Source organism: Podarcis tiliguerta (assembly GCF_965153285.1).
Source record: "Podarcis tiliguerta genome assembly, chromosome: 6".
Taxonomy (NCBI): domain Eukaryota; kingdom Metazoa; phylum Chordata; class Lepidosauria; order Squamata; family Lacertidae; genus Podarcis; species Podarcis tiliguerta.
Window position 1 is genome coordinate 39,058,516 of NC_139539.1, and position 24,715 is coordinate 39,083,230.

The window sequence follows — 24,715 nt, forward strand, 5'->3', positions numbered from 1 at the left end:
CACCGTTCTAAGCTAAATTAGGTTGGCTGTTCAGCAAGACTGGCTTGTACTCCTAGCTGCCAAGGTCACTTCCAAGTGTGCAGGTCTTCAACTGGTAGATCACAGTCATAATGAGGCTTCAACCGAATTGCGTTCAGTGGCGCCACAACAATTCTTTGGAGATCGTCCCAAGTATTGGTGTTGGGGGAAATTGGATGGGGGTTTTTTTGGTAAAGATTTTTACTCTAAGTGCCTGTCCATAGTAAAACCAGAGTAGCAGATCTGATGCCTTAGTATACCAGAAGGTAGGTAGACAACAACTCATTGGTGGTCCACTGCTCATATGCACCTGACCAAGTAGTACCTGCTGGCGGCTGGAATTCTTTCCAAAAGATGTTGCACTAGATGAAACTAGACCTAATCAATCAAGGATGACAGTGAGACAGATTACTTCTACAATTTTTATACTGCTTAAGTCTATATACAGGACTCTATATGATGAACACGTTGGACCAGTTGAGGCCCCCATGCTAAATGCCATGTTCCTGTTGCATGAGACTGCCCATGCAGAAAGAACTAGAAGAAACGGAGCAGGACTGAAAAAGCACCTGAATTTTTGCTCACCTGTAACTTAGTACAGAGAATCATTAGATAAATTAAAAATGAGGTTAGTAACCATAGCAATTATCACAAGGGTTTTTTCTGCTCTGACGAAAAAGTATAGGATAACATGCAAATGTCTTAACCGAATTCTCCCATTTCATTCCACGTTGTCAAATGTCATGGACACCACCGCAAAGTGAAGGTAAGATGTTGCTGGCTAGGGCAAAGTCAACAGCCATCTTTCCCCTCCCGCCCCCATTACATGTTGATTAATATTGTTATTGCATATACTATTCTTGAAAAACATTACAATAAGGAACTTGGCATTCTTGCATACACTCAAGTTCACTGAGACTACAGCAGGTTGGCAACTTAATGAAAAACCCATTCACAAAACCAAGTTCTACCTGGTGACTAGTCATAATGTAAGCAGAGTGCACCCATTCAGTATAATTCTGTAAATCGTGATAACAGAATTGTACCAGCCTTCCTCAACCTGGTGACCTCCAAGTGTTGCTAGTCGACCATCATCCCTGACAACTGGCCATGCTGGCTGGGGCAGATGGAAGTTGCAGGGCCCCAGATTGGAGAACACCCCAACTAGTATGAAACTCCATTGCAATACTCTCTCAGCTAAAATGAAAAATCACACCCATTAATACTACAGCACTCACTAAGCATACTGATTACAGAACAGTGGAAATCTTAGTCCTATATTCAGTCTCCAAACCTAACATTCCTATGGGAAACTGAACGGACTAAGCACTACCTTCAGGTTTAAAATGAGCACTATTATTGATTTGCAGGAGGCAGTGGAAGAGGAGTGCCTGGCCTGCTCTGGTCCATGGGGTCACGAAGAGTCGGACACGACTAAACGACTAAACAACAACAACAACAACATTGATTTGCAGATGCAAGAAAGCCTCTCCTCTGCACAAGTGAGGTGTTTTAACTTTTAAGTTATCTGCTGCGAATTTAAGAGCAAGCCAGGAAGTCAGTCTGCTTGCAGTATTACATGGTACCATAGCAACACTGCTGGAAATATCAACATAGCAAACATTTTCAAACAGGGGGAGAATGGTTTGAAGGATGTTGTTCTGTGTACCATTGGACCCCTCATGTTAAGGTTAACTCCCTATTTTTTCCAGATTAAATATTGTTTAATTCCTCTCCCCACCCTCACAGTTTTGCCTGATCAGGATTTCTTCAGTTCCTTTCCTCCTCCACATATTTGATTAGTTACCTGTCTCAACAAGCTCCTGTGTGAAATAACTCACTAGAACATGCTAATTGACTCATCTTTCTGGCAACATGAGGCATTTGCTGGAAGACACACACACACTTTTTCTGTATCTGGTCTCACACTATGGTGCCAAATACTATCAGACTGGAGCTATGGCATTTTGGCTCAGTAGTTGGCATCCATCTATCACAGGAGACAATGGAGGAATGAGTCTTTGGGGTGAGGTTAATATAATATAATATAATATAATATAATATAATATAATATAATATAGGGATAGTTTGCACATCACACTAAGCCAAAGTATGGTTTAGGAGGACTGAACAAATGATCTTGCTAAGCCACAGTTTGGCTTAATGTAGGGATTCCCAAACTGTTGTTTGTGGGCCACTGGTGGTCTGTGAACTTCACTCAGGTGGTCCATGGCTGCCTGTGAAGAGCAGTGGATATGGCAGCTGCTCCATTGTTCTATGAACCCAATGGTCCATCCACAACGTGACCAAAAATGACCTGAGGGGTAGAGGGAAAGGAGCAGAGAGGGGGCTTAGGTACAGGAAAGACAGAGCGAAAGGAAGTAAACAAATAAAAGCAAACAAAAGAAGCAATGCAATTAGAATTATATAGCTTCTAGCACAGTGAATTGCTACAACAAACAGAAAAATATTTAAATTGTCCACCAAAACCCTCAGCAAGCCTTATGCATTCTTGTCATAGCAGGTAAATTATTTTTTGAATCTGGCCTCTGTTTACAACAGATTCATAAATTGCTGATTTATTTCGAAACAGAAATTGATACAATTGCAGCCATAGACCAGGATTGTTGAGGAACCACTGCCCTTAGTCTACTTAGAAGGCTGCACTGGAATTTGGACCAACAGTCTTCCACTAGGATTAAAGTTCCCAACATCTGTTTTAGGAGCTCATAATAATTGCTGGAAGAAAAAAGTCAACAGAAGGAAAACTAAAAGGAAGACGATGGGATGAGAGGAACATAAAAGTTAGCTATAATGTACCTGCAAATTAAAAATATCATATATATAAATGGAGACACACAGAGAGAAAGAGAGTTGATCTATATAAAGTATCATATATAACATTACTGTTTGGTCAAGAAGCATCATATAACGCTTAGTACATCAGTCTGTGTTAGAAGATTCAGTGCCATAATCCTATGCATCTCAGAATTACAGTCCCTATTGAATTTCATTATAAGACAGAGCACCACACAACCACCCACAACAAGAGACCTTCGTATTAGGTTGCAGGTTCAGTTTCACTGTAACATACATCCCCGGTGATTAGTCTGCATTTGGAGAGACAAAAGGGTCAAGTGCTAGGAAAGCCAGCATGATTTCCCCTGCACAGTTCTGTTGAAATAATGAGAGGTTACAGATCTTTGAAAATTTGCATCCCCCAAATATACAGCTTTTTCCTTTCTTCTCATAAGTCTCCTGTATGCAGAACCTCCCCAAACAAATCTGGTGCTCTTGGCATTCTGTATGTCTCCACAAGAGTTGTACAAAGGCCATATTTAAAGGCTGCACCTGTTTCCCCCCTCCAATAACAAGCCCAGAAGATTCTTGGAGGTGCAGGAAAAACTCCATCCACACCGAGACCCCCATGGTTAACCAAACAGCTTGCATTTAAAACCTGGAGTCAGGGAGCATTTAGTTTATGTGATTCACAATTGTGGCAGAAATAGGAAAAGCTTCCTATTTGTTACATACAATATGCAATTATTCTCACCCTTCCAACCATAAGCAATCAGCTTCATTCCAACAGCCCAGCAATCAGTAGGAGGTTCTTAAGGTGATCAAGTGCTTTTGAGATTATCAATTACCCTTTTGTAAATCATCTGCTCTTTTACCCTATTAGGACATGATTTGTTCCTAAATCCTTTTTACCATAATTTGACATTCACTTCCTTAAGAATGCTGGGTGCTGCAAGGGGCAAGTTACTCCCACTGTTCAGTACATGCCATGCCCGTCATTCTGTTAAACCTTCCAACAATAATCTGTGCCAAAAGTAATCATATAGTTTTAACAGTCCCTCTAATGGTGACGGCAACAATTTCTTAAAAGTCTTAAATTATACCCTCCAGCCACCCAAAAGCCAGGGGACGGAGAAGCTAGCTACTTACAATTCCCATTAAATGCAATGTGATTCTACACAGAGATAGCAAGGAATAATTTATCAAGAATGCCAGTCCCCACAACACAGGAATTCGGGGAGCGCGGAGGGGGGTGGGTTATAGAAACTATGCCGTGATGACCTCTGTTTGTAACAGAAAATGTCACAATTAGTAAAGAAAGTTAGAAGTGAACAAGTACTTCAGAGAACAGAGAATGAACCAACCTTTATAATCTAGTGGAACTCATTGTCACAGGATGGCACTGAGAAGATCTTGACTTTTCCACATGAGACAAAGACATGTGAAAAGTGTTCAAAAGCATAAGGCAGGGGGTGGGCAACCTTTATGTCCTCTGCATTCATTGTCATGCACACACAGACACACATCCTCACTCGCGGGTGCACAAACACACATATTCACTTACATTTGCGAGAGTAGTTTCAGTGGAGTGCAAAGGGTGAAAACCAGATTAGTGGCAGATTGAGAAGTTGCCTGGAGGAGAGAAAATTGAAACGGTAGACTCCAGGGGTTTGAAGGCAAAGGTAGTTGCGAGATGGCACATTAGTTGGAGAGGGAAGATGGGTTTGAGGTGGTTTGTATGTTAAGAACACGAAGACAATGGCATACTTAAATGCAATGTGGAAGGAGTCACAAGAGAGACAATGGTTGATTATGTAAAGGAAGGGAGGGATAATGGTGAGGAGTAAGATGGCAATCAGGAAATGGAAGACAGAATCAAGGTGGGATGTTGAGCCATTAGATGAGCACATGGGCCAGTCAGTTCCTCAAGTGAGACAAAGGGGGAGGAAAGCAAGAGGAAGATGGAGGAGAAGGGGCAATTTGCAGAGCGGAATGGAGGAAGAGAGATCACAGCATATGGTTTCAATTTTAGAACTGTAGGAGATGGCAACGTCTTGGACAGAGAGCACAATGTGGAGAAGAAGTGGGACAGACCTTGGCAAATCATCAAATGACAGAGAAGAGGCCCTGAGGATTCCTAGAAGTGGGGAGAGTCAGAGAAATACAGCTGTGTTGTTTGGCTAGGTAGATGGCAGATGAGGAGAGCATGGATCTGTAGCTAGCTCTTACATTCTCCTCCAAAGGTGTTCAGCTGCATGATAACATGAATGAAGATGTTATGGTTTATTTATATACCACCTTTTGGACTGAAGGCCGTCAAAGCAGCAAACAGAATATTAATACAATATTGAATGGAGACAGGGAGCTTTGCTCTGAACGTTAGTCTGTAGCCCAGAATCTGGACACAGCTTTGGATGCTTAAGACCTGGACCTCAGAGATGCTCTTCAGTTTCTCAAGAAGCCAAATACTCAATTTTATCTATCAAATGTTGTAGACTGGTACATCTTAGAAAAGAACAGAACCTACTGTTGGAATACTGCTGGGAAGACGGGGGCATCAGGCAGGCCCCCAGCTGGCTCCAGCCACCGGCCGGCAGCCGGTCTCCCTTGGAACAGCATCAAACAGCGACACGAGCCTCAGATAAGTTTAGAGACCCGGGCACGCTCTGTCAGCAGAGTGTGTAAATCATCTCACAGCAGAAGAGGCAGACAGAGAGATGTGTAAGCATAACGTACAGCATTTTATTCAGTGTAGTTCAGGAACAGAGGAACATGTCAGCTTCCCTTCAGGAACATGTCAGCTTCCCTTCGTCTCCAGCAAAACAGCAGTAACACAAAAGCTTTATACAAACGGAAGTTCCCAGCAGACTGTGCTGGAAGTAAACAGGCTTGTGACACACAACAGTCATGTCTGTACCCTTTTAAGGTGGAACGGAACTATATCCTAACACCTACAACCCCATCTACTTCTTCATTTGTACACAATTACATTTGAATCTACCTGCTTAGGGTTGCAGCTGGGACACAGCCAGGTACAGGAATCGCCCATGAGCACAATGCTGCAACTCATGGCACTGCATTGCCACCAGGGTTGAAGCATAGATCAGGCACTGGTACAGCAACATGGAAGACCTTCCACTCTACTTGTCTATTCATACCAGCATAAGCTCAAACAACTTGTCTTGTTGCTTTCCAGAGATATTTCTCTTAGGTTGGCCATCAAGCAGAGCAAGGAATAAACTATAGGGACGCGGGTGGCACTGTGGTATAAACCACTGAGCCTAGGGCTTGCTGATAGGAAGGTTGTGGTTCAAATCCCCGTGAAGGGGTGAGCTCCCATCGCTTGGTCCCAGCTCCTGCCAACCTAGCAGTTCGAAAGCACGTCAAAGTGCAAGTAGATAAATAGGTACCACTCTGGCAGGAAGGTAAACGGCGTTTCCATCCACTGCTCTGGTTTCGCCAGAAGCAGCTTAGTCATGCTGGCCAAATGACCCAGAAAACTGTCTGCGGACAAATGTTGGCTCCCTCAGCCAGTAAAACGAGATGAACGCCACAACCCCAGAGTCGTTCACGACTGGACTTAACTGTCAGGGGTCCTTTACCTTTACCTTTAAGCTTGTTGATACATACTGAACGGTCATAGAAGGTATGCCATGAAGCTCAGGAAAAGACAGTCTAGGTCTAACTGACCTTGCCCCAAACTTGACTTTTCAGTTTTTCAGCAATTCTCACACAAAACAAAATGCCAATAGTTCATGGTATCAGTGAAAGAGAGAAACCAACCCCCATGTTCCAGGCTTAAGTCCAAAGTCACTAATGATTTCAGAATTTCTTAAATGGAGGCAAATTATCCCACATAATGGACTGTGAGTTATCTGTGTGCTCTTGCACCCTCCTCTGAAGCATCTGGTGCATTTCAGAAAGAGGAAATTTTGGCTAGATAGGCCAACTCATTGATATTGTCTGGCTGTTTCTACATTTCTAGCCTCCACACAAAAAGAAAGGAACAACGTGTGCACTGGAGTAGAAACATATAGAAGATTTTGATCTTTTAGATTGCCTACAGACATGACTCAGTCAAAGCCTTTTTTTAAAGGAAAAATGGCAGCAGATGAGGCAGGTTATTAAACTAACCTAAAGAAAAATCCCTTCTGGTTCACAGGAAATCCAAAGAGAATAGTTGGGTGGGAGGAGGAAAGAAGCAGGAAAAGAGGAGACTGTGGCCTGCACTGTGGAACAGCACCAAACCACGTGGCAAGAATAGATCTGTAAAGTATGCTTGCAACGCTTTTTAGAAAGATGAGCCCCAAACAATTATTCTTTCTGGCACCAAAAGGGCACAAAAATCTATTGAAATACATTTCTCCACAGACAGAAGCAGACGACCACTGAGGTATGACATCACTTCCTCCTCTAGAGCTAAAAGCAGCTTTAGGCTCAAACTTCTATGCAAGGGATTTCACCCGATGCTTGTTTTACACTGATCCAAATCTTTCAATGCTTTAGGGTTCCTTTTCCGGTGCACAACTAGACTCCTGTCTAAAATGTCTTTCCCTTAGACAAACCCAGCTGGCTGGTGAACCAACGTAGTATAGAAACAATCCTTTCTGTGGGAGTGACTTCCCTCTTACTGCTTCAGAGTTATCAACCCTGCTCCTGCTTCAGTGCCTCGGTCACCATGTAATGATAATGAAGGGGAAGGAGAGGGTCACTGCGGGCAGAAGAACCTGTTTACTTCCTTTTTATAAAAGCAAACAAGCTTGGAGAAGCTCACTCTGGTACTGGAGGGACAAGAGCCAACTGCCCAGGTTAAAATGGGCTTGTAAAGATGTGAAAATATTCTTGAAGTCAGGGACATTGTTGTGCGCAAGAGTGTAGCCCTACTGCTATCTTTTCCTTTAAACAAAAATGACTACATGAGCACTCGTGTGGCTAAGCAAAGTTTCAAATCTGCACCAGGATAGAAAAGTACCATGGACACTATCCAGAATATAGCTGGGAAGGTCACACTGATGTGGATGGGTGTGCATGTATAATTTGTCATAGCAGCATGGATCTGAGCCGACATTTAAATTTTCCATGGTACAATTTATCATAATTTGCAAAGCTAGTTTTAATCATGATGGGACATGAAAGGTAGGGGTGGAATATGTCAAGGCAAAGAAGCCTCTATTGCCTCCAAGTCCTTGAAATCATATCATAAACACAAATATATTGATAGAATTTGAACAACTGCAAATATGTGCCTAATCTTCATATTGTTTCATAGCATTCTCTTTTGGGATAGATATAGTCCCCTCACTTATGTGGGGGTTATGTTCCGGGCCATCGCACACCTAAGTAAAATTGCATAAAGTGGGGAGCACCCTCTAAAATGCCTCTAAATGCCTATTTCCCCCAGCTCTCCAGCTTTAACACCTGCTTCCTCACCAATTGGTACCAAAATATCTAGAGTTGAAGCTCTGGGTCCAACTGGAGGAGGCATGGGAAAGCGGTGGCAGTGGTGGCTGTGCTACCTTGCTCATCAGCTATTAGGCAGGGAGGCTGAGTAGCTTAAAGAAAGCCCCACTGCACCTCAGGTGTCTTTGGGGCTTCATCTGCCCTCAGTGACATGCTCTTCGGGCTCCGGAGAGTATCCTTTCAAGGGTTCTTCAGCTCTCTCCCACCATTTCCTGGCATGATTCTATTTATTTATTTCCCAGCACCATGCCTATATGTGGTAGCATGCAAGTAGAACACACCTAAGTGGGGGAGGGGTGCTTGTATAAGGCTGGACAGTATATGGTTGCTGACCTCTTACTGAAAGCCTAAGCCTGAAAGTCTAAGCCTCAGGGTGAAAGTCCGGAGGGAGGCAACACAAGAACGGGCCTTCTCTGCAGTGGCTCCCCGTCTGTGGAATGCTTTCCCCGGGGAAGTTCACCTGGCGCCTTTACTATACACCTTTAGGCACCAGGCAAAAATGTTCCTTTTCAACCAGGCCTTTGGGTGATCTGATTTACATCCCATACTCTTTTAAAATGTGGCTCTTTGGAGGGTGGTATTATTGGGTTATTGCTTTTATTTTAAATTTATATACTGTAATCTGTTTATGTGAACTGCTGAGAGACCTCTGGGTATAGGGCAGTATATAAATTCAATAAAGAAGAGGAAGAAGAAGAAGAAGAAGAGGTGATACCTTAAAGATAAAATGTTAAGTATTTTTTTAATAAAATAAAACAGAACACTGTTTTGTTTTAGCTATGGTATTTTTTCTGTTCAAAAGTATCCAGCTCTAAAATGAAACCTAAATTTAATAGGAATATGCTGACATTTACCTGATTAGTCTGTTAAAGAGAAATGGGTGGTTCTCCATCAACATGTTCATTAATATTTTATATAAAAGCATTAGGAGTGGCAGGGGAAAAAGTTTTAACTTTTGAGATTGAGCATTAGAGAGACAACAAAAGCTTATGTATTGCTCTTCTTGTGATCTTCCTACTGGGCTCAGGGACTGACACAGGTGCTAGGACCCAGAAGACACAATCCTGAATCATCCCAAAACCCACCTTCTTGGGCCCCCCCCTTTTTTTTTTTTTTTTTTTTGCTTCTCTCCTACCGCCCCCCCCCCCCCGCAACAAAAAAGCTTGAGTTCTGCAAAGTGTTCATTCCTCAAAATTATGAATATTTATGACTACCAGCTAAACAGCTTCAGCATTTACTTTCACTGTTCTACCCAGTAACTATAAGCCATTACTTCTGGAAAGTTCTGAGCACTTAATCCTCAGAGTAAGTGATCTCGCTCAATGCATGTGTGCAAAGAAACCCATTAATTTCACAACTGTCCCCTTTTCCTCATACACGCGTAAAAACCACTGTGTTTTAACTGTCACACATACTAATTTGCTGCTGCATACGTTCAGGAAATATGCAGATTACCACACGGGAAGCTGGATTTATATTGCTCTTTTTGTGGCAATTTTAAATCTCCATGATTTAAACTGAATCCACCCTGCTAAGCCTTCATTTAGTCATTACAGTGACTGCAAATACATTGCATGGTAGAAGCAAAAAGGGCAAGATCAGCTTAATTCATTTTATTTTGTTGTAGCCTCATAATTCTAAAACCCATGTAAAACCAGAGGAACAGACAAATTTTCCCTCATATTAGGTTTATATGACTATATGGAGCAATGGAATATGCCCATCAGCTCTAAGAATCATAATTACATGTATATGCAAGTTAGCCAACAGTCTCTGACTCATTATATCCACACCAGGATAAAAATCTTCCAAGCAATAATGCATTTTTTTTAATTAAGCAAAACACTGGCACAGTCTCACTAGACTTAATGCGCTGACGATACAGTTCAATGTCATTCATTCAGTTTAGCAACCGATCTCACACACCCTTTGAGAAGGTAGATGTTCAGAAATATTACATGTGAAGGAGAACTACAGGGTCTCTGTGAGACTGCTGTTCCCTGAATGTCAGAGTTAACAGGTGTCAAAGTCAAGCACTTGGGCGACTATGAAGAGATCAGAGTTTGAAAGACGGAAATGACATAAAGATAAGCTTTCAAGCCATTGCAACTGAGCAAGGCTACCCATGCACTGCAAATGAATGAATGCCTCTAGAATATCATTAAATGCTGATAGCTAGAAATAGGTTTTGCATACAGATTCTTAAGGGGGGGGGGGGTTGCTACAGAATTGCCATACAGCTCCTTACCTTTGCGGCAAATTTGCTCTGAGCGCTCCTAAATAAGGTGGTCCTGGCTGTGAAAAAACAGTCCTCCAAGTCTTCATCCAAACTACAGTAGCCACTGCTCATGCTGCTGTCGACCGTCATCCGAGAGGGGATCCCGGGTCCTGGGCGCACGTGAAGCCCTCCAGTGAGCCAGAGAACCAGGTAACCATCGGATTCTCCGCTCACTGCGGCAGCAGCGCTGTTTCCCAATCCAGTTCCAGGCAATCACAGCAGCAGCAGCAGCAACAGCAAGCAAGCAAGCACGGCTTCAGCCTCTCCAGCTCCCACTTGCCATGCTTTGCAACAGTTTTCCTCTGCTGAGCAAACCCGGTGACGTCTCCTTTAAGGGAGAAACGAGCCTTGCTGGGGATCACCTCTCCTCTCTTCAGCCACCAACCTCCCTTCTCGGACTAAGCATTGCCAGAAGTGGAGAGGGTGGTGCCAGACCCCAAGGGGCTTCTCTTCTGCTGCTGCTGCTGCTGGTGGTGGCTGCTCACAAACTCATTCCCTATCTGTAGCTTGATTCTCCTGCCTGCAGCCCACGGAGGCTGGTTGCGAGAACGGCATCACCTCCCTCCTTCTCCCCCACCCCTTCCTGCTTGCTTTCTGTCGAGCAGAGTTGAGCCACTTCCTCTTGCAAGATTTCTCACGCAGTTTCTGCAGCGGGTTCTTAACGGGGAGGCTGTCAGCATCTCAGCTGATTTTGATTGGCACCGTTTGAGACACGAACGCAGAGAGAGAGAAGTCGAGTTACACCATCAGGGGAGGAGACAGCCTGCTCCTAGCTCCTCAGTGTCCATAACAACATTCACAAAAGGTAGGGACAGAGATGAGAGCAGCTGATTAAAAATATATCACTTAACCAACCTCCAATGCACTGCTCTCCAGGTGCATATCCTTTGGTAATTTAATGCATTCCTTATCTTGCACGAAAGCTGTCCAAAACCAACCTCATCCATTTCATCTTTGCCCAGAAACTGTTTTAGCTAGTTTTGGTAAAAACAAACAAACCTTACAGTGGTAAAAGCTAGGAATGGTCATGGGTTGTGGTGATGCAGAGCAAGGCTACTTAGAAGTCTACAAACAGCACCTCCCATTCACTTTTAAAAGTAGAAGTTAGACATCTATTGGATATTTAAAAATAAAATACTAATCTCTAGAGACACAATATGCCACCTGTCATGATGGTGCTTCTACACTCAGTCCCAGCCCTAAAAACTAACCAGTTGGATTGGTGCAAAATGAGAGAGAGATGGATAGATTCCCCTAGCAACACACCAGTGAAGGAACCAGCCAGTGCCTCTTGTGTTCTGCAGCTAATTTTAGAACAGTCAGGATGATTTTTCAGCATAGCTGGCACAAAAAGAAATGGCAGTTTTGATCATAACCTTAGCAATCGCCATTCATCAGGTTAGACTTTTCCATTTGTCACCTATTGCTATGTTAGAGGCACTTGAAGCTCAGTTCTTTTGAGCATAAGTCAGAAAGCCTAGAATATTTTACTGCCTTTGATTTCTCAAGGTTAGGCTGAAGTCCTGCTCTGAACCACCTTCCTTCATTCAGCATCTGAGCCACCAGGTTAACTGTCTCCAAGAATACTGGCATGTGCTTTGAAACAAAAGCCTACCCCCCTGCCCACCCCCACCCCCAAATTCTCCACAGGCCACCTGTCCAGTTACATAAAGTTCAGCATGCGCCTTCCTTTGCAAAAACAGCATTTTAAAATGTGTCTGCGGTCACTTTTCACACATAAGTGCACTCCCTGTGCACAACCTGCCATGCTCCTCCTTTCCCACTTGTTTGCTTCCACACCCGACACCTAATAATGCTGTCGAAGGAAAGATAAGTCTCCCAGTGCAGCAGGGTTAGCTGCCACTTCTCACTCCTGTTTAAGGAGAGCCAAATACAGCTCCCAGATTTGCTGCCATGGAACTACCAACGGCCACCCCCTCCACCTTCATGCCAGGTGGGTCCCAGTACCCTGAACTTAGTGTTTGGATGCATTCTAAAGGAGAAACTAAAAGCACTCTCTCCCGTTCTTTAACTTCCCTAAGAAATTATGCTTACTGTATTTATGAAATATAATCTCATTTTCAAAAGCCGTTTTGAAAATCTAAGGAGTCTTAACACAAAGCCTTCTATAGGATCTACACGGTTACCATGAGTGGAGGCTGGTGCAATAGGGAAATGGAGCACTGTCCCGCCAAACTCAGCCTGCCCCCAACCAGCCCCCATCTACCTGCCTCCTTACTTGCAACCAGCCCAGTGGCTGACACTGGATGCCAGCCACCTCTTCCTTCTCAAGCTCACTGTTGCCCATGTAGAACCCTAACCCCCCTCAACAGAGGGGAGGATGGGAACAAAACCAGAATGAGTTAGCTCCATCTATCATTGGCTCCAGCTTCACTTGCTATTTCCTCTGGCACCACCTGCTGTTGATCTCCCTGCCTTCCACCCTATTAGTCCTAATGGGCACCAGCCTCCACTTTACAGCTAATCCTTCTTGCTCAGAGAGCAGATGTAAAAACGTTCTTCAGCATCTTGCAATATTATGGTTATACTTTGACAACCAACAAGAACCTGTGTACTAAAGCAAGACACACCAAGGCAAAAAAATCAGTAAGTCTTGTACACATTGATGGGATAGCAGTGGCTATACAGGAAAGAAATATTGAATTGATGGTTGACAGCTCAATTAAAAAGTCTTAGTTTATACTGTGCAGCTTCTTTCAAAAAAAGGCATGTGGAATAGGGTCAAAAATGCAATGACCAGTATCATGCTGCCATTAATCTAAATCTATGGTATTGCTATATTTGGACCACTCCATTAAGTAGTGAAGTTTAACTGCCTTAGGGTCCAGGAATCTACAAACAGCCATATTTTCCCAAATAAACCTGTATACAGGTTGAGGCTTCTTCAGAGGCCTTTCTTTGAGCGGTGCCACCTTCAGAAGTTAGACTTCGATCCTTTTCAATAGCAGTGTCCAAGCCATAGAACCCCCCCCCTCCCAAAAAAAAGATATATATGTGCTGGGTTGCCTTCCCTGCAATCTCTAGGTGCCAGACAAAACCTATCATGTCCTCCCATATCGTTAGCTGTTAGTAATGTTTGTGACTCTTGTTGCCTTCGCTGTTTATCAGATTTCACTTGGTTTTACAAGTTGATCTCCCCTGCCTCAGATTGTATAATTAGTTTATCTTTCATATTTCTATCTTTCAGTTTTTCCATTTTGTGTTGTAAGCTGAACTGAAGCTACATCTAAGAATATAAGGAGAACCCTGCTGGGTAAGGGTCAAAGCCTATCTAGTTCAGCATTCCGTTTCTGACAGTGGCCAAATAGATACCTACAGTATGGGAAGCCTGAAAGCAGGGCATGATGTTTGTTTCCCAGGACCAGGTATTCAGAGCCATGCTCAGTGGCGAAGCTGCATGCTCTGCTACTGGGGGTGGTGGAGATCAGGTGGGGGCGTGGTGTGCATCATGGGGGTGTGGCACACCGCCCATGAGGGAGTGGCGCACCGCCTGCAGGGACGTGACACGCGTTCTGGGGGCGTGGCACACTGCCTGTGGGGGTGTGGCGCCCAGCACGTGAGGGTGTGTGGCACATGTCCGGGGGGGGGGGGGGAGCGCCGCGATGGCACCCTACTGAAATAGTGGTGCCGGGGGCGGTCCGCTCCCTCCGCATCTCTGTTCCTCCGCCAGTGGCCATGCTGCCACTGATTCTGGAGGTAGTATACTTCCTGTTTTCAATATTTTAAGCTGTCCTGGTGTTTGTTAATTGAATAGCAGTAGATTTGGGATAGACAGAATAACGTTCTTCTCCATATATAATAAGAGACAGTGTGGTGTAATGGTTAGAGTGCTGGACTTTGACTTGGGAGGCCAGGATTTGAATCAGCCTCATGAAACCCATTGTGTGACCTTGGGCCAGTTACTATTTCTCAGCCTAACCTAACTCAACCGGTTGTTGTGAAGATAAAAGAGAGGGGAGAACCATGTACATCACCTTGAACTCCTTGGAAGAAAATGTGGCATATAAAATTTAATAAAGATACAAATAAAATGCATAACTAATACATGCAAATCACTGCCACAAAATGTGGAGAGGAATATGGAATCAACCCCTATTTGGGCATTCACCTGACTGCAGTCCCACATGGGCAGGCTGGGGTGCCATCTTGAATAAAACCTTGTGAGGGCTCAGGTTAGCCCTGCCCCACATAATTGATCACATGATGCAGTGCACACACTCACCATTTGGGGGGCCCAACCCCCTGAAATATTTTACTATGGGGGCCGAAGCCCCCACAACCCCTAGGAGTTGGCTCCTATGTTGGCAGGGTTGTCAAATGTTTGGGGAGTCTCTGCACACAGAACAGATTCCCTGCTTCAGACTTTCAAAACAAGGATGGTAGCAGAGCTAGGTCACTGGAGATGCAATGGCAGGAGTAGGGCCAGCTGCTCTCATGGTCGATATGATTGTACTCATAGGGAACATAATGCCTGAAAAGTGTGTCATGTAGTTTTTTTATGGGGATTAAACATAATTGACTGAAGTGAGGTATATCAAAGCCTATGATAGCTAAAGAAACTGTCCTTGTTCTGGGTCAGTGTATCTCTGAATACCTGGGGGCAGTGGAAGGCGGCTGCGGACTTTATGCCCCCTGCTTGTGGGCTTTCTGAAAGTATTTAGCTGAGCACTGTAGGAGACAGGATACTTGAGTAGATAGATGGAGCCATGACCTGATCCACTTCTTACATTATTAACTGCAGACTTTTATCTACAAAACTGGGCTAGGTGTGAAGCTGGAACGTGCTATGACAGTAAAATATCCCTGGTGTAGATGCAAGGAACTTCTATAGGGTTTGTTTTTCAAAAGAGGAAGCTTGTATTGTTGTTTTTTTAAAAAAACTTCTAAGGAGTTAAATAAGTTATTAGATGGCCAGATAAGGACACACACAGTATTTAAGCAAAACTATGTAGAGATTTCTAGAATGCTCAAGTTGACACAGCTTGCAAACTTGCACAAGTTTCTCATCATCCTTGGAGCAGCCTGGTTTCTCGTGTTCTCAGCCTTGCATCAACAGAAACTCATCAGCTGCAAAACATCCACTTCTCCCATACACAATTTGCATGGTTGTTATTATTTCTAGTTTACAATCCCAACCTGCCACTCCTGCATTTACAAGTGCTTGCTTTGGCTGGGATGTCCCAACCACTTTGCCAGCTCAGCAACACTAAAACAATGACATTACTCCGGTGCTGCACTTTATTTCTTCAAAACGAGCTTTATATTTATGATATGTCTTATTTATTTATATCTTTAACTTGCTCTTCAGCAAAAAAACTCCCAGAGTGGCTTACGTACCATTAATGAAAACAAGACAGCCCCTGTTTGCTGGCTCCCAATCTGAAAGACATGACACAAGAGGGAAAGGTGATGGGGAGGGAAGAGCGGAAGGGAAAGAAATTCAGGAGCAGGAGCCCAGTGGAGATAGCCTGTCAGCAGAGCTGATGGAATGGGCCCTGCTTCCCATCACAGGCACTGAGGCAACCTGCTATAATAGCTGCTACCCGGTGATAATGCCATCCACTGCTGCAGGATTAGTTGTTGTGACTGACAGATGCCCCACCTGTCCAAGCAAGGTTTCCACTTTCCCCCATTCAACCGCAGCCTTGGAGTGACTTTCCACAGATCAAAATCAGATTAGGGTCATCAGTTTTAATGCTGGCACTTCAATCACCGCCACCTTCTATTAGTTTGCTACACCCAAGAGAAAACTGAAGATGCTGATCAGGTGTATGTGGCACATTAACTGAAGTTTGACAGCCCACGTCCTTTCCAAATTAGTCAGAGTTGGTCACCTTTCCAAGCCTCCTGAGAAATCACTTTATAACTCCACATCTTAAGACCAGAACAGCAAGCAGGTGAGTGTAGGTGTTTCAAAATGACCCAAGCTAGAAGTTAAAAATATCTAAAGTAAAGACTTTTATTCAAGCCAGAACATGAAAGCATGGGCATTTAGCAATTAAATAAAACATATTTCTAGCTAAATGCAACTGTCAATGTAGGAGAATGGTATGAGTCATAGCTACTGAAGTACTGTTGAGGATGAAGGTCCATGATCCAAATTAAGCTTCTCACTTTGGCAAAGTCAAGATGCAATATGAGCAATATTCAGATGTGACTAACTGTGTGGATCAGACCTAGATGCATGGACTGTACAAACGCAGGCCTTTAATCTATGAATACCGCCATCAGCTGAGGCACCAAGGGGTCCTGTTCCCCACCACATGTAGCCAGAACACAGAGTGATGTGTGAGTAAGGCTGGGAAAGTCACAGATCAAGGTGAAGATGCCCTGGTAGCTTTAAAATCTGCTGTGTGCATATAAAGCTAAATAAAGACCTGCCAAGTTTGACAGGAAGGAGAAAGAATACCCAGCTTTCCCCCCTATTCCTCCCTCTACCCCACATGCATTTGCCTTGGGTCAGTGGAGGAAGTGGGGCTAGACTGGATTTTTTTCAGACCTGTCCCTCATTCTTTCAAACTTAACCCATCTACCAAACCCTGAGAAGGGGGTCAGAAACACCGCCCGCATATACTTTATGGTAATGATTACCAGCTTAAAATACAGCTGTGCCGTTCTATACTCGATTTGGATTGAAGATGCAATATTTCATAAGTAACAACAGGATAGGTATGGATTATCTGCATGCACTCTGCTTCCCAAACCAGCAGTGGGAGTGCACTGGGTGCAGAGTATGCAATAGCGTTTGCAAATTTATTATTATTATTATTATTATTATTATTATTAATTTGTTTATACCCCACCCATCTGGCTGGGTTTCCCCAGCCACTCTTTCCTCCCAAACTAGCATTTGGAGATGCTATTCTCTTGTAGCCCCCTACAGGGCAAGGGAAAAAATCAAACTAAAGAATCGGGACAGGAGCTTTATCATCTCAATATGTACATGGGGGAATCACCCATTTTAAAACACCCCTATGTCACTATTTCCCAGAATGGCCCAAGCTAGCACATGTTGGAGAAAGCCTCTGGTCAAACCATTTCCCTGACCATCACAATCTTGACTTGGGGATGCTTTCAGTCAAGGAATCCCATGCAGGCAAGTCTTGAAGGGGCTGGTGTAGGACTCAGGATTGCTGCAGGATTCCCAAGAGGTGGCTGCAGTCCAAAGTGCCCTTTCCAGAGTAAGCTGCTTTATATACGCTTTGGTTACCTCTAGGCTTGACAAGTGAATGTGCCCTTTGTGGGGTTTGTTGCCTTTGAAAGCTTCTCTGAAACATTAATTAGCTCAAAGTGCATCTGATCTGTTAATTACCGGAAAAAGCCAAAGCGAGCATATTATGCCAGTTCTAAAACAGTTAAGCTGGCTCCCCATTCACTTCAAGGCACTTTTTTTTTTTTAATCCCTCAAGGAAGTTCATCACCCTTACCAGCCTTTGCACAGAGTCAGGGGACATCCAAACCTCACTCATTGTCTAAGGTTAGGCTATGGGCAAAAAGGAATATGGCCTTCTTAGGGACAATTCTGCTCTCACCTATTGAATCTGTTAAAAATGTTCCTGTTCCAAAAGCCAGTTTCCCCTACCCTTTCTTTCTTTCTTTCTTTCTTTCTTTCTTTCTTTCTTTCTTTCTTTCTTTCTTTCTTTCTTTCCGAAATGCAACTGAACAGGCTGCAGTCTGATGTGGAAAATATGAATAGATTTCTTCACCTTACTTAAAATTGTCCCTGTCCAAAATGTGAAAGCAGGGGATGGAGTAGGCCAGGAATGAAGCTTTCGTGGCAGATGATTTTAAGGATAAACATCAACAGAGAGGAATGAGTAAAAACAAAACAAAAATCCTCTCTTCTACATAAAGGTCTTCTGCTTCAGACTGTGGCCTCCAAAGCTTCCTCCAGGGAAGCAGGAATACATATGCAGATCAACTCCACAGTTAATTGGGCCAAGAATGACATACCTATATGACTGGATACTGGACAAGAGACAGATGTTTCAGGAAGTCATTTTTAATGGACAAAACACCTGACTGCCTTAAAACTCTCACAGTGTAGACCCAGATAATTTTAGATAACAATTCACCATTTCAGAAGTGTATGCTTCCCATAATTAGAAAATCTGAATATGCTAACATTTTTAATGTGCACTGCCTGCCTTTCTCTCACACACAAGTTTTCTTGAATGCAAGCAGCTCCATTTTGTAAGATGAGCTGTGTGAAGTACACATTTCTGTCAGAACAGCTGTGCAGAATTTGGCAAAGGCCATTTGAAGACAGTGCTGTAATGGGAATACACCATGAAAAGCTAACTCAAAACTAAATTAAGGCTTAAAATGTGTTACTTTGCTTTCATTTCCAAACATCCAGGTTGGTAAATCTATGAATCAGCGCTGGAACATGGCTAAGATTTTTTCTCCGTGAAAGTATATCAAGGTTGTAGCTAATCCATCTTTAAATTTTAATTGCAACAAAAACATGAGAAAAATGGCAGACAAAATGCTTTAAAAGGTGACAGCTTTCAAAGACATCATATTTTGGCAAGAGTGTATGAACATCAATGACCTCTGCAACTTGCAAAAGGCTGCACAATTCATGTCATGGTGGGATATTAGAAAGAGCATGTTAGCCCAATTGCAGTGCTTCACAAAGACAGTATGGTTAGTGCTCTAGGGCCACATGTACACCAACCATCTTATGGGATAGTGTATCCCAACTACAAGCCATATTAAGATATGAGGATGAAGCAACAACTATAGCAGGGGTGGGGAACCTGGGGCCCATCAGACTTCACTGGTCCACATCTTCCACCATCCCTCTTCATTGCCCAAGCTGGCCAAGGGACATGGGCGCTGCCATACAAAAGCATCCGAAGGGCCACAGGTTCAGCACTCCTGAGCAATATGAAATATCCAAACACTCACAGCAAGAGAGCCAAGCTGTTAAGAGCCACATAATACTGCAGAAGGCAAAACAATCCTTCCCAATTCCAGCTATGATTATCACTCCATACAGCAAGTAAACCAGTGGGCACATTTCAAATTTTGAGAGTATTAAGGGTGCAAGTCACAAAATAGTTGTAGAGCAGCAGGAGAATGGCATAACGTCAAATGGTTGCCATGGGGAATGTAGCACAACAAAATTAGAGAGACAGCCACCAGCAACAACCTTGTGTTTTCCACGGGAAGTCAGCGATGTCCCACTGGTCCCGATTGTGGAGATTGCACGATCCTGATTTTACACACACTGATGCTACCACCTTCTAGTAGCAATAGAGAGCCTTCCTCAGTACCAGAAAATATATAGAAGGTAGCCACTCTCATTTCACAGAAATCACTTAGAAGGTACATGAACAGTTTTGCCCCCTAAACTTTCTTTCTAGGAGGGCTAGAGAATTAGGGTTTGCTTGTTTGTTTTAATGAAAGCTCAGAGTCTGAGGCGCCAGCCTAGGGGCACCAGTGAAAGCCTTTGTTTCTGAAGGATGGATTATGGTTGCCATCTTTGGATGGTAAATTTTAAGTAGCGCATGCATGCCATCCATGAGATCAAATAGCTACATAAAAGAAAGTCCCAGGCACCAATAAGCATGAAAGCTGCAAACAACAGTTCCAAAGCAGGGTTCAAGTTTCAGAGCTGCTAAAATAAATCAACTTTTCAGTTGGAGAGATGAGTAGACATAGCACAGAATATGTTCATAGGCCTGGGCCACAATCCAACATTGGGTTAAATATGCTTAAGCCCTCTGAAATCAATATGGTTCACAGCAGCTGAATGATTGAGGAATTTTCTTTTTTTGTCATTCAGCTTCCTCTGTATGACCATGTCCTCCAAGTTATTTACATTACCAACCATCACGTCTACTGTTCTACTACCTTGGGACAACTGCAAAAACACCTCTGCAAAAAAACCTTTTTCATACTTCAGCTGGTAGGCAGAACACACCACTATCCAGCAATACAGATTAAAGAGAGTCCTAAATCAGACAATTACAACTGTGTAAAAATCTATATCACCCTCATAAAATGCTGGAAGATTCATGACAGATTAAAAAAAGTACAATGCAGTGATGGCTACCAACTTAGAGATTTTTTTTTTAAAGGACTGGACAGATTCATGAAGGAAAGAGCTATTGATGGCTACTAGCTTCAATGGCTATGTTCTGCTTCCACAGTCAGAGTACTGTTTCTGAATACCAGTTGCTGGAAACTACCTGAAGGGAGACGACCCCTGTGTTATGGGCTTGTTTGCAGATTCCCCATAGACATCTGGGTGGACACTGTAAGGATGTTGGTTTAGAAGGGCCATTGGCCTGATCTAGCATTCTCTTCTTATGCTCTTAAGAACACGTGAAACCAGACTCAAAAGAAGCTTTGAAACTTTGGGTGAAGAGAAACATACAGTATTATCACAAGTGGAAGTGGTTTTAACACATTCTCTACCCTCAAAACAAATGCCTCAGGATGCTGCATACGGGTGTTCAAAATCCCTTTCACCAAACTTTAACATGCCTGCAGCTTTGTTGAAGTGTTTGTCAGAAAATGTGGAGGCTTTATATGTAGAGGGAGACAGGAGGCCTGCACACAAGGCCTGCCTCCAACATTTCTGGATATGAGCTCCTCTTCAGACGTATGCATGCTTAATGTCTGAAGAGGGTTTCCAAGTGTATTCTGCTGATCTCCACATTTGGGAGCTGCCTCTGAAGCCTACACACCAAAGAATGCTGGAGGGTGGGGCCTGCATGCCACCCCCACATGTCCATGCATAAAGTCTTTGTGCGTTGAGGGGAACACCCGAGCAAGGCCTGTCGGCTCGCCCTTAGGACACATAATTTTGCTCATATTTCAAGTACCGGTTTTCCAACAGCTCTTCAGCATCAGATCCTCTTGCGCTTGCAAAGCAGACAATGTGGCACAATCTCTCACTGATTTACTCCAGTTGGCATCAGTGGGACTAAATCTGTTTTCAGTTGAAATGATTAGACTGAGTTGGGACCACAAGGGGCTTTCCAGGCAATCAATCAGTTATAGAAGTGCAGTAAACGCACAGCTGTTACTCATTTGCTGTGGAAACTCCAGCTGACTTTCCTGACAGCACTTACATTTACCGTGATATTACACACTGGAGCACCCAAACTACAATATGGGGAAACCCAGTAGTCCTACCCCAGACAGGATGATTGCTCTCAGTAGCTTAATTCTTCTAGGAAATACCTGAAAGTGGGAATGCCTTCTACCACACCCAGTTAAGGACCAAGGAATTTAAGTCTATGGAAGAGAATAAAAAGGACAGACTATAGTTCAGGTAAGAGTGAGACATAGAAAAACTAAAAGGAAACATGGGAAGGAAGATCTGTCTGTCATGGACTGGCTGGATGCAGAGGGGGGGTGGGAGGCACCAGCTGGTGAATCCCCAAGGAAACTCCCAAGGGAAGATGGCTCAGAGCCAGGGGATTGATGGTGGGACAACAATGAGTGGTCAGGGGGAGAAAAGGGAACAGATGAAGGTGGTGGTGCTGGAAGCTGAAGAGGTAACAGGGTTTAGTGAGCAGGAAGAAGCCATGACAGTCCAAAATCAGAGGCAGAAGAGGCGGCTGGGGAGGAGGAGGGGGCAAGAGGAAGAAATGAGTCAGGCTGGTGAAGAAGCCAAGCTGCCTCCCCCCTTGCCGTGACTAGCTCCCCTCCCTCCTGGTCTAACAGAATCTGGAGAGGTATGAAAAGGGTGGAGCAAAGACAGATAAGACAAAGAAGCCTCAGATTGCTTGGGAATGAACTGGGGGAGGAGGAGACTTAGGCAGGTGTGGGAAGGCGGGAACCTCCCGTCCTCCTAACTACCTTGTTGGGGCAAGAGCTACCGGGAAGACCTCCTGTGCTCTCTAGGCTTGGCCTCCTGAGCTGTTTGTTTCTTTGAATTAAGAGTTAACTTCACCAACACTGTGTGAGTTATTACTGACCTGCTCCTGGCTCCTGCCCCTGACACTGCCTCTCTCCTAGATAACTTGGGGAGGGGGGGAGTTTGGCTGTCTGCACCCTGTTGGTGAACTCTGGTTTAGGGTATGCCTCCTTAAACCAGACCTATGCTCAAACTGTACATTTGTGAACAAATTCTCATACTACAGAATGTTGCAAGCCTACAGTAACCTCATTCCAAAGGAATCAAATCAAATCCAGACAAGTGTTGTGCCCCCAAACTTCTCATATCTCTTGGAAACATGGGGTGAACATAATACTATTATATAAAAACAGAATTGCCTAACATACTTTCTTTTATAGGAAGGCAAGGAAATTAATGCACTGTAATCATCAGTTGCAAACAAGTTCCTATGTTATATCCCTGGACAGCTGTACAAAATTGGGAAGCAAGGCATAAGTTTATAATAGGACAATGTTAATCCATAAAAGTCTTCTCCCTGAGAGTTTGAATGGAAATGAATCTTGATTTATTCAGGTCTTTGATCAAGGACAGAACACCGGCTAATATTAGGCTGTACATCAGAACAATATGCAGATATGAGAGAGCAAGTTTCATATCTTCTGACAAGGATGAGTTGGTCACTACACCAATGAGTTGGTGCAAAATGGACGACAGAAAACAAGGCACAGTCTTGCTGCTCAAGAGTTCTTAAACTAGCCATCATAGGAAATAAAGCCTGATTTGCACCATTCACCCCCTGAAATGGACTCTCTGCATTTGTTGAAGCTGCTGGCATTTCCTCCTTCCTAGAGTACATTTGGCAAAGAAGGCTCCTCCCTCATGGGCTGGACCAGGCAGCACACCAAGGAAGTGTCAAAATGATGAATGGGAATGCCTCACTGCCTGTGTTTTTATTATTGGGACCATCAATAATGTATTGACTGTTTTGTCACCCTGAAGATGAAACAGGCCGTTTTAATACACATTCTGCTTGGGAAGAATCTCTGATATGCTAGGAACACACACCAGAATCTCTGCATATGTATGTATATGGCTCCCCTGTGCTGTCAAAACAATTCAAGTCTCAATGGTAGTTCTATTTAAATTTTTATTTTAACGCATAGCTTTGGGGAGGGAGGAAAGGAATAGGAAGCAAAAAACAAAACAAAAATCCCGTTGCAAGCAGTTGGTTATGTCTAAATTTAGGTTCTCGCACAGTCTCTCTTTGCTTTCCAGAATGATTGCCAGGTCTGAACTTTCGAACTGAACAAAAATGCAGAATACGGTGTGAGCTCAAAATATATGAGAAGCTTTTCTTAGCCTCATTTGAGATGGAATTAGAATTTACAAATCCTCAAAGCACCTGAAGTATCAGACTCCATCAGGGTGTATACTCTCTGCTGAGACCCTGTGGCAGGGATTGCTAGCTTTTTGGGGCCCATGGACGCATTAGAAGACCAGAGAAACTGTGCAGAAACACATGAAGAGCAACCAAGCACAAACCACATCCTATTCTATCAGATACAACATGATGTTTCTTTCAAGCCTAATTTAAGCAGAGGGGAGCTGCATGGGAGGGGACCTCATGGACATCTGGACATCTGAGGGTGCCAGGTTAACAACCTCCGCACTATGGGTAGAAGAAGGTAGTGTTGAAAAATCAGTAGAAGAATCTGTGACACTTCAGTGATTAAACAAAAAATAATTATTAAACCCATTGGAAAGATTCAGGGCAAAAACGTATATTGGGGTATACATAAGTGTGTGTGTGTGTGTGTGTGTGCATGTGTGCAAGTCCACACATAAACACACACACAAAAGCTGCAAAAAAGGCTAATGTTATTCTAGGCTGCATCAACAGAAGTAGAGTGTCCACATCAAGGAAAGTCGCACTACTGCTATTCTATTATAGGCACCACAGTTTACGAAAGATATTAACAAGCTGGAACATGTGCAAAGGAGGGTGACCAAAATGATCAAGGACCTGCAAACCAAACCTTAAGAGGAATGGTTGAGCAAATTGGTTATGTTTTAGCCTGGAGAATAGAAGACAGAGATGACATGGTAACCAACTTCATATATCTGAAGGGCTGTCACAGGGAAGATAAACCAAGCTTCTTTTCAGCTGCTCAGGAAGGTAGGACCTAAACCAATGGAATCAAATTACAAGAAATGAGATTTTGACTAATAGGAATAGTTTTCTGATGGTAAGGGTTGTTTGACAGTGGAATGGTCGTCCT

General features: G+C 43.6%; 1 protein-coding gene across 2 annotated transcripts in view; it reads right to left on the reverse strand.

Moving 5' to 3' along the window:
• RASSF5 (Ras association domain family member 5) overlaps window positions 1–24,715 on the reverse strand; it is a 104,811-nt gene that overhangs the window by 37,860 nt on the left and 42,236 nt on the right. The window contains exon 1 of one of the 2 annotated variants that reach the window (XM_083444491.1): window positions 10,526–11,402. The exons of the other annotated variant lie outside the window; for it this stretch is intronic. Coding sequence (XP_083300617.1) covers window positions 10,526–10,645 — 120 coding nt within the window. The 5' untranslated portion in view covers window positions 10,646–11,402. Of the gene's footprint in view, window positions 1–10,525; window positions 11,403–24,715 lie in introns of those variants that run through there. 2 annotated transcript variants of the gene reach the window in all.